The sequence below is a fragment of the Hirundo rustica genome, chromosome 1 (genome assembly GCF_015227805.2).
Source record: "Hirundo rustica isolate bHirRus1 chromosome 1, bHirRus1.pri.v3, whole genome shotgun sequence".
Lineage (NCBI taxonomy): Eukaryota > Metazoa > Chordata > Aves > Passeriformes > Hirundinidae > Hirundo > Hirundo rustica.
The window spans coordinates 21,640,349-21,655,602 of NC_053450.1; the positions used below are offsets into that span (position 1 = coordinate 21,640,349).

The window sequence follows — 15,254 nt, forward strand, 5'->3', positions numbered from 1 at the left end:
ACTCGGCAATTTGAAATGTTGGGAACAAAAAGATTCAAAGCTGCCTTTTGTTTCCTGACGGAGTCACTTTAGAAACCAAAAAAGGCCCAGCACCGAAACCCTGCAAAATTCAGAGTCCAACCAGATGCTTAGAAACTTAACCAGAGAGAAACAGCAAATGAGGGTGGTTCAGTGTTGCCCCATGGGACAGAACTGGCCTTGCATCCTCTCCCTGGCTAGGGAGGGACAAGTGCTGGCAGTGAAGGACTGAGAGGAGCAGGACAGTGCTTCCTAAACCACAGCTTAGAAGGTAAAGTCTCTACAGAGAGAAAATAGCCTTCTAGGAGCCATCTGAAAAGATACGCAACAAGGATCTTTCATCACTGTTTTCCCATCTTCCCAGACTTTTTCTGAAGTGTAATTGTTTTATCTGTGAGGGGTCCATTTGATTTTTACTCAACCAGAAAGCATATTCAGAATTATAGACGCCTTGTCATTACGAAAGTAAGAAGACAGTAACAGTATAAACCAGCTACAGTACAAAATATACTAAAAGCAGCAGTCAAATTATTGTAGTATTTTCTTTAAAAAGGCCAACTGTGATAAAAAGTCATAATATAAATTAACAGTTTTTAAAGAGGAACTGTAGCCACTGCCATGACCCTTTGATTTTAAATTGAACCCTATTTAAACTTTTTGCCTAGGCAGACTTCCATCAGACCTGTAGCACTGCCACTTTTTCCTTTGACTTTGCAGAGAGCACAAAAATTAAAAAAACCACAGCCCTTTATCACATGCTGTGCACAAACAGCAAATAAAGCAGTGTTAACTGAAAATACAGGAAAAGTTCTATTAAGTCTTGGTGAACAACAGTAAGAGCATTAATATCAGAAGATGTGACTGTGAAATCAAAATTTGTTCATAAAGTGAATACAATATAAAAACACCCCCACATTTTTGGGCTGCCGTGGAGCTAGAAAATGAAGTGTGGACTGTCCACAATTTTTCAGCTGTGAAAGAAGAGGAAGAACCAGATTCTACTCCTATGGGTTTGGCACATCATGCTAAAGGAGGAATGTGGCAAAATCAGAGGAAATTAAAAATAAAACTGACCGGATTTTATTACCAGATTTTTTTTTTTTTTTAAACTGCTGGGAAATATCAGACTATTTAAAATGGAAAATACCTACATTTGAAGTCATATAAATTATGATATTTCACATCACGCAAAGTAGCTCAAGTTAAACATATGGCAACTGAGAACAATGACTTAGCAGTGACCTGCATTATTCTTGTTATTTTAAGAGAGGAATATTTAAACCAAAACTGCCATTTGTGATGAAACTACAACATGGGAAAATATCCACTGGGAAGAAGAAAGAGACCACTTAACTCATTTAATTTATGACTCAAATGCTGGTCTGAACCCAAATTGTTAGAGGTCAAAATACAGCACATCATTTACTTTGAATAAAAGCTGAAACAATTAGCAAGAAACATGATCATGATTCCTCACTTGAATTTTTAAAAAGTAGCAATTTAAGGCTTATTTAAAAGTTTTTGTACTTGTTTCATGGTTTGTATCTTAAGGCACTTTCAATTACTATTCTACATTTGTGTGTCATTAATTATAAAAATACTGTTTAAATTACACAGAAGATGCACAAGTATATAAAACATCTTGTAATGTAACCCATTTAAAGAAAAAAATTATAAATCATTCCCAACCAAACCAGGAAGGGGCTTTAGTGTCTCACCAACCAAACAGAGCTTAAAAAGTGATTTCAATTATGATTTGTTAGTCCTGCAACAGGCAAATGCAACCCATAAAAATAATTTATTCTGTGATAATTTCCTTGTAATCCCATTTTAAGGTCTTCCATAAAGAGTCATTTATGCCATATATGATTTCCTTCATAAACAGTGTACTACAGCCCCAAAGAGATGCTAAATTATTTCACTTAGTAATTCAAATTTGTTCATTCATTGAATAAACTTTCATAAATGCTCATGGAAACCTTATACATACATAGAAATAATGAATGGGATAAAAATTTCTCAAGAATAAACAATACAAATGAATCTATTATGCCCTTCACCGACAGCTCCTTGATTTTTATACTTCCAGTTAGTTCCTGATCAATCTCAGAAGAGTTTGCATACCACAGGATTTGAATTATGACATCTTTGCATATTCCCATATTCACTACTGGTTTCTCTATTTCACTCTGCCAGCTACTGCTCATCATACCAGCTGAATCTACATCTTTTCACAAACCTTGTTGTTTTCCTGTCATATGAGACACCTAAATTTCATACCTTATAACCAATGTTAGGAATCAGTAATAAAGTACTAAACCGCAACGGATCAGCTCTCTGCTATTAATAATTAGCATATCACAGAGGTTACCACAAAAAAACCCCAACCCTGCAGAATTTTAAGGAAAAAATATTATCATTGAGCAGCAGCTGCATGCATATGGCAGTGGTTAGAGTCTGACCCAAAATGCAACGTCAAACTAAGAAGATAAACTTCAACAAGACTAAGCAGTTTTATACTTTACAATTAATAGCGTATTATAATTGCTAATCAATCACACAGTTCCAGCATGTAATTAATGTCAAATCTTCATGAGTGTAAAGGAAAACTTTTATACAGACTTTGTTTCTTACCCTCACAGATCCTTCAGCATTAGAATTCCCTGGTTTAACACTCAGCACTGGCATTAAGCCTTGAGGCTCTTCCCACAAGTCTGCAAAATCCCATGTTAAATGATCGCTTTAGGAACAAGACTTTGACATTTACCACAACATGGGCACTGTTTCTTTCTGAAGAAAGTTTGGCATTTTTTGGTTAAGTAGAATATAGAACATATTTCAGAGTGCTTGGTGAGAAGAAATTATCCATACCAGCAGCAGTGTTTTTGATGAAGCCACAGTTCAGCAAAGTTACTGCCAACGTGGACTTCCTATAAGCCACTAGACATCTAGAAAGGTTCAACTTCTCTGCAGGTCCACAGTTTCTGTCACCACCTGCTTCCCTTCAACAGAACATGATCCCTTAGGGCTTAACCATTACCTTCACTTTGTTCTGTGGCTGTAACCATACACATTCAGTTCTTGGGTGCTGTCTCAAACCTCCAGGTCAGTGACATGTCACTGGGATGTTTGCACTGTCTCCAAGAAAAAGCCACTGTGACTCAAATGCTGTAGATCAAAGCCTAATATGTGAGGAACAGTAGCTCTTATTTTGACCCATTAAGTTTTTCTGAGAAGGATCACTCCAGATGGGTCAGGACTACTTCTACACCAGTTCTTCCTGCAGCCATCCTTAAGAAAGCTTTCAGTGCATCTTTGCTTGAAGCTGGAGAGATCAGTTTGAATTTTTATCATAGGACCAGAGATTGGGTTGGGTTGAAAGGAACCTTAAAAATCATAGTTCCAACACCCCTGCCAAGGGCAGTGACAACTTACACTAGAACAGGATGGTCAAAGTCCCACCCAGCCTGGCCTTGAACACTTCCAGGGATGAGGCATCCATAGCTTCTCTGGTCAACCTATTCCAGTGCCTCACCACCCTCACAGTGAAGAATTTCTTCCTAATATCCAATCTAAACCTGCCCTCTTTCAGCTTAAATCCATCCCCCCTTATCACTACATGTCCTTGTAAAAAGTGTCTCTCCAGCTTTCTTTAGTCCCTGAGAGGCTGCTCTAAGGTCTCCTCGGAGCTCCCTTTTCCTCAGACTGAAAAATTCAAAGCTTCTCAATCTGTCTTCAGACAGGAGAGATGTTGCAGCCCTCTGATCATCTTTGTGGCTCTTCTCTGGAATCACTCCAGCAGGTCCACATCCTTCTTAAGTTTGGGGCCCCAAGAACTGGACACAGTACTCCAGGTGTGACCTCATGAGAGCAAACCCATACCTCCAAATTAAAAACACTTCTGAGGCAGGGAGTATAACTTTTTCTCTCCTCTGATTGAAATCAGAGGGTTGCCTTGTATATCCCACAGGTTTCTGGCTTCTGGAGTTCACCCTGACCTATACAAATCTTTAAATATCCAGTCTACTGTTAGTTCACATAGGTATAAACTACACTTCTTAAAGCTATTATGAATTCCCCAGGCCAACAGAGTATCAGGACGAGTGACTCTGCAGCCTCTGGATAGGTAGGTGTCAGTTCAAGGAACTCTCCTTTGACTTCCTCTTTCTCTTCTGTTTATTTACCTTCAAATGCTCCAGTAGTGAGGTAAATGTTTTTTGCTGCCTTCATTCCTCTCCTGCTATCCTTGTGCAGTGAACTGCAAATGCTTCAGTTTAATTCCTGTTGTTTCTGAACAATTAGAGCTCATTAGCTTATCAGAGCTCCCTGAATGAAACATTGCATACAGTGATAAACCCTATTCAAGCAGAAAACAATAAACATGACTACAGTACTAAATGCCTTGATGAAAAAATCTACTAAATTTCACTACATCATTTCCAGTTCCCACCGAGTTCACATTTCTGTGGTGTTAAGCTGACCAGGAAGGCAATTCTGCCAGGGTCCCACATTCAGAGGAATTAACCTTGTCTAAAACACTTAACTTCTCAATGATAAAAATGCATTCTTTCACAATTAACATCAAGAAATCATTTCCAACCTGATACTATTAATGGAAACCAGATGTTTAATTTTCTTCATTGATTTTGTTAGCCATGCTCATATTCCCTGATTTCTCTGAATTCTGTAGCTTCATTCAACACATACATGGATGATGCTACATAGCCACTGAAGCCTGGGTTTGTAAACAAGCAGCAAGAAATACCAATGATCCAAGAGAGTAATTTTGTGTTTTCTGCACTAAATATAAAATGTTAAACAGGTCTTTGAAAGCAATTCCACTTCTGTTCCCGGACAGAACTTGTACTCATTCCTTTCACTCTACATATTAACCAAAATAGAATGAATGTAAACAGAGCAAATATCTGTCATTGCACAGTGTTTCTAGCTGTAAACATAATGAAAAATGGATCCCCAGTGTTTAAAAACACTGATTGATTTTTTTTCCTGTTAACATAGTAAGCAATCTGTGCAAATAATAATGCAATACCATAGAAATAGTAACATTTTGTTCAATATCTTTAAAATAGTCATTGACTTGTACTGAGGAGAGAATCAAGGTGATGTGGAGGTATTGTATGGAAGAAGAATGTTTACTATTACATTATAGAACGGATTGCACCTAAGTCTTCTTTTGTTAACTAGCTGATTTTACTGCCTCATGCAGGCTAAGAGGTCTCAGGACCCGCTTGTCTGCACTTTTCAGTAAACCTGGCATTCAGAAAATGGATGGTTATGATACTGCCAGGCTGCTTCTGAACCTAAAGGAAAGTTCTTGGTGTGCACACTCCATGCCTTTGTGTGAAGTGAGCTACAGTCTGCCACTCGCACAGGATGGACTACTCTTATGGCACACAAAAAAAGGATCCTAATTTCTAAGTCTCTTGAAACAGATTTCTCAGGAGCCCAGCACTAGATGTCTTTTTCCGTCCTCCTTCCAAATTACCTTTGGTCATCGGCCACGTTCTGGCTGCTGTTGAGGACAATCCTCCAGAGGTCAGAGGCTATGAGCTCCTTCTGATCACTCACAAGGCTGATACTGGGCAGCTGCAGCTCGCAGACTTTGCTTTCTGATAGACTGAACTCCCGGAATGCAACAAATGACTTCTGAAGCTCATCCCAGTACTCCAAGCTGCAAGGAATCTGTGATAAAAGGGAGAAGGCATAATTACTTTATGCTTGATTGCAAATATAATGCATTTTAATCTATATGTCAGAAGTGTAAAACTAATTAAATGAAATAAAAGTAAATGGTCATCTAGAAAATCTTAACTGTAACCATTACTCAGATCTTGTGCTGTCTTGACGTAAATGAAAATGATTTTAGAGCATCATTGCAGATTAACACTTCCAATTATATAATATAAATATTATTTGTATTATGCAGCCAAAAAATCCATCAGTTGTCTACACATCATGATATCAGAGAAATTCTAGTCGTCATTAATTTTTTAAAACACATTGTTTTAGTTTTATTACATAACAATAAAAGTTTATTAAAATAACCAATGATGGAGAGAAAAAATTGTAATAGACAACGTTTTGTGGGGGGCCAAGACGTTGCTATAAATCCTGGGTGAAATGAAGCACTTGTAAGCAGATGATCTCTTCTTTCAAGGACTATTTAGACAAATACAGGCAAATGAAACCAAATAAATACATAGGGGCTTCTGTTTAACTACATCCCTAAAATTAAGTCCGCAAATAATCCACTTGGGTTATTTCAGGATGTATCACTGAACTGGAGAGAAAGTTATTATAGGCATTTCTATAGACAATAGAAAATCAATTTTAATAAAAGTATAGACCTTTAAGGGTTGTAAAGGGTTGTATCCTAGGTTCCTATGTGCTTTTTTTCTTTTTTTGGTAACAGAAAGAAAGTGAGAATGAGAATATGAAAGCAAATGGAAACTCAGCCACCTATGAAGATTTTAGAATTAAGATACAGAAATCCACAGGTTTGGCAGTTGTACATGCTCAAGAATTACTAAAAGTCAAGCTGGCATAAAGCAAATAGTAAGAAAAAAACTGCATATGTATGTGTTATTACCTGTTTTACCCCTGTGTATAGACATACATACATAAATAACCAAGAAAAAAGTAAGAATGTGGCAGAGATGCAAGTAAATTTAGAACAAGTTTTGTAAGCATTCTTTCTTGTTATTCGGTAAAGATTATGATGCAGATGGAGATGACAGTAAGCTGATTAATTAACAGGAATGAAGGTTAAGAAGGAAAATTCAGGGAGCTCAATGGTTCAAGCTGGGGAGGGCAAAGGAACATAAATAATCACCAAAGAATTCTGGAGGAATTAACATGTGGAACCAAAGAGCCTGAAAGGTGGATTTTAACTACAGATGTCAAGACACAATGATATGTTAAGACCAAAAAAAGCAACCACATTCACTATTTTTTTTTTTAGTTCAAGACATAGGATAAAAAAAAAAAAAATAAATCTGATAACTGTCAGTGAACCTCTGATGCCAGTAATGTGTGTAACACAGAGTACCACAGCAGTGTCAATCAGGAGAGCTGATTTAATTTTGAAGATTAAAGTGGGAGAAAAAGGGATTGATTTAACATCAAAACCCACATGTCGTGTAAAGATAAAAACACATTTGTTTATAAGCTGCATATCCAGTTGGAAAGGGTGAAAATCTGTAAATGTCAGCTGGAAAAGTGTGAGGCAGCATGATGAAGCCTGGAAAAAGTAAATACCATCTTGATAGACATCAGGTGAAATATTTCCAAAAGTGAGGGACAAATATTAATTGATTTGTATAAGACATCAGTGGGGACTCATCTGGAGTATGTCACGTTTCCAAAGCTTCATCTTAAAACTGTATTAACTCTTGCTGTGGAGAGTTGAAGACTAAATGAAATTAAAAACCAGGAAGATAATTGTTCCATCCAGACACCTCAGGAGAGAAACATTTATTAGAAGAAAAGTTTATAGAAATTTTGAGTCAAAATTGAATTTCCTTATTAATAAAGTGTAAGGCTAGAAACTGGGGGACATGCAAGGACAACCTTGGTGCTCATGAGGGCTGCTTTTAAAAGCTTGATTTGTTCATTAGATGGAGGAAATAACAAGCATTGCCCAGTAGGAGAAGGATGGGCTTGATAAACAAGAAAACATCTTTCTTGGTTCTCTGCTGCTAACTGTACAATAGTGCAGTGCACAACAGCAGCAATAAGAAATACCATGTTAAATTTGTGGCCATATTTCAAATCCACACTAAAGTGATTCTTTTTGCTCTCAGCGCCACTAGACTTTTAGATTTTTTTCAGAACTTCTCAGTGCTAAATTATTTGAATGTTTAAGGCCTGTGGGAAAACACTCAAGACTGCTACACTACCACAGCAATGTTCCTACCCTGCAATTATGGATACATTGGATACCTCCAAAGAACTCCCCTATGTTAACTAGGAACACATAAAGAGCATCTTCTATCATCTGTTGTCATGCTCACATACTTCTTTTTTTTAAACCTTCACAATCTCTACTGCTTTATCTCCAGTGATAAAACATTTGAGTTTAGTTAAATATTGCAATATGTGGCCTATTTCCTATAGCATGAAGTCTTGGAATTACATAATTATAAAAGGATCCATTTCATTTCTGACAAAAGGCTGCAGCCTTTCATGGTTGCAAAGATACTTTACATACAGCAGTATTTATTTCTGCATATCTCAGTCCCTAAAATACCTTGACAATCTTTTAGGAAGTTGATTAATATGAAATATAATTAATAATTAAATATATTTGAATACTTGTTTGGTCTTGTGCTTCCTAATGTCTATCAAAATCTGAATTACCTATTTTCATCAATGTTATTGACTAACATGTGTGCAATGAAAGTCTCACAAAGCTATCATATGTAGCGTGTTTAGTTCTCTTAGATTACCTCTAGAAACAAAACTCTTTCTTTAATGAGAATCTCACAGAATTGGATTAGAATAGGAAGAAATGGGTGTTTTAAAGGAGGCTAAACAAGGTGATGAATTCTGTTCCCACTAAGTTTAATGAGCTGTAAGAACAAGTTCAAGAGTACAGTAAGGTCATTTTCTAAGTGGTACTACAATACAAAACCCATAAAACTATCGATAAGGATAGAGGAAAATAATAAAGAGAGATCAAAAATAAAGATTCAAAATAAGGGCAGAGCAAAACTTGAAAAAACCTAAACTGGATTTCACACATCCTGTTTAAAAAAACCCAAAAAACCAACAAGGTACTTCAGTATTTCCACCTACTCACAAGGTATTAGATCTATTGAAACTACTCTTGAGGAGAAGATGGCAAAGTAAAATGATGAAAATATTTATGCCACAAAGGAGTAATAACTTCATAACTCGCCTTCAGGCTGTGGTCTGTGGTATAAACTAATGCAGTGGAAGTTTCATCTGAGTATGAGGAAGAACTCCTTTATTGTGTGGGTGACTCAGAGAGATTGTAGAGCCCCCTGGAGATATTCAAGAACCCCCTGAATGCAATCCTGTGCCACGTGCTCTGGGATGACCCTTCTTGACTAGGGAGGCTGGACCAGAGGATCCACTGCGGATCCTTCCAGCCTTACCCATTCTGTGATTCTGTTTACTGCATGACAACTTCTAAAGTGCATTATGAAAAATTTGGAAAGGCACAGGAATGATTGCTGAACTCTGCAGTCTGAGTAGCCAGAAAAAACATCATTGAACAAACAGTTAATGCAGACTGGTCAACAAGTAGAAAAGATTATTCCTCTTTATTTTGTTTACAGTTTTTTCGGACTATGTTGTAAAACGTCAAGAAATCTACCACAGCAAGAGACGGTATGTTTCAAAGTGTCATCTGCACATGAGAAATAAGAAATCAAGGACACACATTATGTGATTGCCTATACAAAATACAGCTCATGCTTTGGAACTACACGAACTGCAAACTTTCTAGTTGGAAGCTTGCAAAAGACTTAGTTGACTTAGAATCTTTGATTTCTACATATCTAGCTTTATTTTTTCTAGGGGCTTTATTACTAATGCCTGATCTGGATAAGTTTAAGGAAAGATGGTAGCTCTGGGCAATATCAGCTGCCAAAAATAATAGTTGTGAAAGCCTGGAAAGAGGTTATAATGCCAGAACTGAGTCATTAGCAGTGGGAATAAGTGAACTAGCTGCAACAAAAAAAATCCCCTCATGTCGAGTAAGTATGGTGCTTTTAACTTAAAATGTTTGAATAAAACCTAAACTATAATTCATATAATTGTTACCTCTTAGAAAATGTGACCACTATGGCTGCCTGTATAACAGCAAACACGAAAAAATATTTAATTTTTTTTGCTTAACAACTAGCTTGGTTCTCCAGCAGACACTTCCCTGCAGCTTTTTCTCTTCTTCCATAGCTCTCAAAGACAGTTTTAATTCCAGTGATTGTATTCACCTGTCACTTAAGTGTGCATAAAAGTATTATTTAACCATGAGCTCAGATTTAACCAAGGATCTCCAAGCTCTGTTTTGCTAGAAAACCACTCACTGTAGCAAACATACTTATTTAGAAGGATGATTATGGCAATAGGGAGCAAAACCACAGTCAAATACATTACTTTTCAGCAGCATCTCTGTTTAATAACAGAGATTAGGAGCAGAAATGAAAAGCTGTAAGAAAGAGCCTAAACTCTAAGCAGAGAAAATGAAGGCTGCTCCTTTTTCTCCTTACTGCTGTGAACTATAGACACTGGAGATCTGAAAATGGCATGGCAGTGTTTGGAAAAAGAAGGAAAATGGTGTATTGGCAAAGTACATGACACAAACAACTGCTCAGAAACAGCTGCCTTGGAGCAAAAATCTTTTTAATTAGAAGAGAGCAGAGTCCTGTTTTCTCTGAATCTCATTTCACTCTATTTTAAGATGAAAAAATTAATGTATATTACACTCTTATGAAAAACATCCCTGAAAAAAATCCAAACAGTAAGAAACCTGAAAATCCTCTTAAAATCCTGCATCCTTCAAGTAATTTCCTTGTCAACCTAACAACAATACAGTATAATGTTAGTAAGCAACATGAAGTATTCCCACTGAAGAATTACAATGTGACAGTGTTTTTTTCTTCTTCATCATATATTGTGTCACACATTATCAGTACCAGAATAATTCAATTCCAACTTGGAAACTAAGGGGTCAAGAAATGCTACACAGTCTGTTAATGCTGTGTTATTAATGTTGTGTTTTACAGATACTCCTTATTCCCACGTGTGGTTATGTGTAATACTAGGACTTGATAGAGAGATGAGTGTTGACCTGTGAGTGCTTTTTAAAGAATTTCAAGGTCACAACATGCTTCTATATTTTCCTGTGAGCTGATGCTATCCTCCCAGCTTTAGACTAGGCTAATTTGGACATGAAAAGTGCTGGGTGCACACCACTTATCTGTCTACAGGCACTTTTCTACAGCTGAGCAGAGAACCAACATCAGTGGACTGCCACAACCTGCCACATTACCATCAATGATCATACCTACTATTCACTATATATTTTGTCAGAATGGTAACAGGTCTCAGACATGGACATAACTTCCAACTAGGAGAAAAATAATTGAAATATCTCCATTTCTTAACTAATCCCATCTTTTTTGTCTGTGGGAAAAAGCTACAGCCATCAGCCTACTTCATTGAAGTTGCTGAATTAAGACTGTATAAAAGTATTATGTCTTATTACTTAAATACTGAAGCACATGATTTTAAAATTCAGTATAAAAAAAAATCAACTTTAAAACTATATAAATGCAGATTTCTTAGGCTGCAAAATATGCCTTGTCCAGTTGAGAAAGAAAGATAGATATTAACAGCCAGATTACAGGATGTGCCTAATGTTTCTTACAGTGATGCTTCCTTTTGATTGATGTATTTGCAAGAAAAGAAGCTTTTACAGAAGATATATTCATTTCTTGAATGTCAGTCCCTCAGATCGTGGGCGCTTCCACTTGGAAATTAAGCTATTCTTGGTCCAGAAACAACCACTAGACAAAAGAAAAGCACACAGAAGACAGGAAGTGTGTGTGTGTGTTTTATCTTCTCCAGGCAGGGCCACCTCAGTGAATGAGGCAGAACACAACACAAACTAGCACTGAGTCAGACACCAACCCATACTGCGACTTTGACTTCAGCTTCCTGAGCAGGAATAAACTCATTGCTCTGTAATAAAACTATTCTTTTATTAATGTATTTTACTGGTTTAGGGCCAACTGTCTTAAAAACACAATTCTCCCATTAGGTGAACAGAAGTTGCAGTAGCAGGAAATAAAAAGTTTTGTCCGTATTTTTATAAGGAAAAAAGTCTTGGCAGTAACTACCAGGAACGTTACTTTTAAATTTCATTTTGAAGTATTATTTATATAAAACTAGCAAAAGAACTCTGTAGAAAAATACAATATGTAGAAAATATGCCCAAATGAAAAATACTAAATAGAATAGAAGTTTGTAATATACTGTTCACACAACATACACAAATCAATCTGACCAGTGGAACACCTAGAGTTTGGGCAAATGTAGGATACTTCAACATTCACATTCCTGTGTATCTTGTGTGATTGACAGTGTGAAATCATGCAACAAACCACTTGTTTGATAGATAATATTTTTTAACCTTCCTCAGAGCTAAGGTATTATCATATCTGTGTAGAAAACAGACTCTCCTGGCACAGCCATAGACCACCAACATCCCCATTTCATGAAGGAAGAAACAAAACAACCAAACCACCAAAAAAAAAGTGATGGTTTACAGTGAAGTAAAAATATAGCCTTGTATAAGTGGTTTTAGGATTAGCAGTAGTACTAGGATTAAAATAATTTAGTTGTACAAAGTATTTGCTGTCCCACCCACCTCAGTCTCCTTTGTATTTTCATTAGTTTTCTGTACTTTGACAGCAGTTTGAAGTGTTATATACCTGTATATTTCAGGCAGTAAAATATATTCCACTATGGTACAGTCTCAATTTTCAACTCTGGAATAATCAGACACCCTAAACGGAGATGTTTTTCAAAATTATATCACATAATTTCTTACCAGAATTCTTTTACTTCTCTTTGAATTTTTTTAAAATAAATTTGGTCCTAAAGCTAGGACATTTAAATTACAAATACTCACTCTAAAATTTAATATGCAATATCTGCTTAATTTATTTTTTTCCTTTATCTATAGTGAGGTCTTTGGCTGATTAATGAAAATAACTACTATTTGGCTATCTGAGTAATAACAGATACCATGGCTCTTTCAACTCTATTTAACATATATACTAATAGTCCTATTAGTATATTTATTTCATTTTATTTAAATTTACATCTGTCCCACAGTTTATAAAATAAACATCAGACAGAGTTGTAATAAAGAGATGAGAAAAGTTGTCTTCTGAGAAAAGCTGTTCTTTAAAAATACATAACTTCGTTTTTAGCTGACTTTGGAAAAAAGCTTCTATACATCTTCAACTAATAGAAGCTATAAAAAACCTTTTGTAATATTGGAACCAGTTGAGAAACCACAAGTATTCAAATGCAGGAAATCATGATTTTATAACATTTTAATGTGATCTACTCTTGGGAAACAAAGTTAACCAAGCCCTATTTCTGTACAGGAAATATTCCACTGTACAGTTGTAATACATTGTGGTGCGTGGTACAGCTGCAATTTTTTCACCTGTAATGCCCCACTGGTATTGTGGCTTACTGAATTGCATCAAGATCGCCTTCCTGTCCGGAAAGCCCTCTAAGTACAAACACGACTCTAAGCCCAGGTTTTATTTTCCCCTGGTATCAGAATATGGTAATTTAAGAGCCCTGAGAAATGCTTTTTAACCTTTCAGAAGAAATATGCAGCATTCCTTTATTAGGAACTATGTTCTTTGCCTTTTTAAAACAACATGTGACCAACTTATCAATTTATCAGGCTAGCAGGTTCAGAGCAAATGCAGGTGTGTGGAGTAATGTAATCTGTCACAGATATTGGCTTTTTTCATTATGGAAAAATTACTCTAAACACACTAACAGCTTTTTTTTTTAAAAAAGCACAGAATAGCGCCAGGCTATAACTGAGATTTCTGCCGAATTCTAAACAGGAAAATTATGTACTGCTAAGTGTCAAATTTTTCTACTAATTGTCATTCACCCCAAGACTGAGTTTATCTGATGATCACTTGCCTTTTGAACAGCAAAAGTAACAATATTTAACTTATTAGATCCTAATGTATTGTTTCAAGTATTGAGAAACAAAAGTATACTGATTGGAGATCTTACATTAGGGACTCACCTACTTCTTGCAACACCCTTATTGTCTCTTTCTGATACAGGAACTATTTTCCACATTTCATTAAAGGTTTTTAATTTTCTAGGCTTCACTATTTATTAATAATATAAGCACTATGATGTTGAAATGTAGTCACCTCTGACCATTGAGGTTAGCAGTCTATTAATACATAAACTACCTTATGATTTTCAGTATATGAGATATTTTGACCACATATTCTCACCACAATAAAGCCTGACTCTTATGAGAAGTACCACAAAGTCAATGTACAGCCGTAAGGACTTGGGTTTGCAAAGTTTCATAAATCAGAGTCACAAAATCTGAAGAGTACAGAACACGAGGAGAGTGTAAATCTGTCATTAAGATAATCTGATGGTTTCGTCAGTCCTCTGGCACCCGGTAGAATTTTCACTGGCTCAGTAACCCCTACGGGTAAATTTCACTGTGATGCACAGGCAAATTATGCACAACTTCCATTAACATTCCCAACAAGTTACGCTTAACTCCCCGCAGACTGCACAGAAACTCTAGGACAAATGATACAGTCTCATCTTGATGCAGGGAACACTAAGATCACACAGCAAAATAATTAAGATTATACACACACAAATCAGTAACAAAATAGTAAAGTCTGAGATAATCCTACTCTCAGGCAAGGACGTTCAAAAACAATATTTAAAACTGGAATTCCCTGAGAGAACAGGCTCTGTTTCAACATCCGCTTAAGACTCCAACTTCTTCAGTCCCTATTTCCTTCCTTGCAAGAAAATGAAGACAAGACTTATAATTAATAGCCAGAGTCTTAAGTTCAGAAAACATGTGCAAAACTCAGATCAGAAAATTTGTTTGCCTGCAGATCATCTAAGTGGCTCAAGCTACAAGCAAACCTACAGGCCACAGATCAGCTGTTTACGTGACGACCTGCTCTCATTTTTGTACTCATGCATGGACAGAAACACTGCATCTACTGCTGAGAAGGAGGTTCCCTACGTTAGAATAAGATGGCATTTGGTACGCTTCTAGTTTATGATTAGGTATGCTCAATAATAATTGTTTCTTTTCAAGCTTGTTGCAACTCTTCACGAAGTCAAGAAATAATAAAAACACTGTACAGAATCTTTATATAGTAGTAGTAGTATGACTATTACAGTAATTTTGAATAACATCCAAAGGTTGAATTAACAAGAAATGTAAGCTTTAAAAAGCAGACAAAGCACCAAATTTGCCTTCTGAGCAATTCACAACAGCCAGATAAATTATTTCTCCATCCATCTAGTCTCATTATTTGAAGACAGTATTGAACTGGCAGTAGATTCAATAACTTGCAAACCAACAGGTCTATCAAGAAGCATGGTTCAACTTTACAACTTATTATCTAGTAACACCATAATATTAAATCACT

The 15,254-nt window shown here is 36.2% G+C and overlaps 1 protein-coding gene across 8 annotated transcripts in view; it reads right to left on the reverse strand.

Moving 5' to 3' along the window:
- VPS13B (vacuolar protein sorting 13 homolog B) overlaps positions 1-15,254 on the reverse strand; it is a 428,881-nt gene that overhangs the window by 59,328 nt on the left and 354,299 nt on the right. For all 8 annotated transcript variants that reach the window (XM_040076409.1, XM_040076406.1, XM_040076434.1 and 5 more), the window contains one exon: positions 5,525-5,721. In XM_040076409.1, coding sequence (XP_039932343.1) covers positions 5,525-5,721 — 197 coding nt within the window. The remainder of the gene's footprint in view (positions 1-5,524; positions 5,722-15,254) is intronic.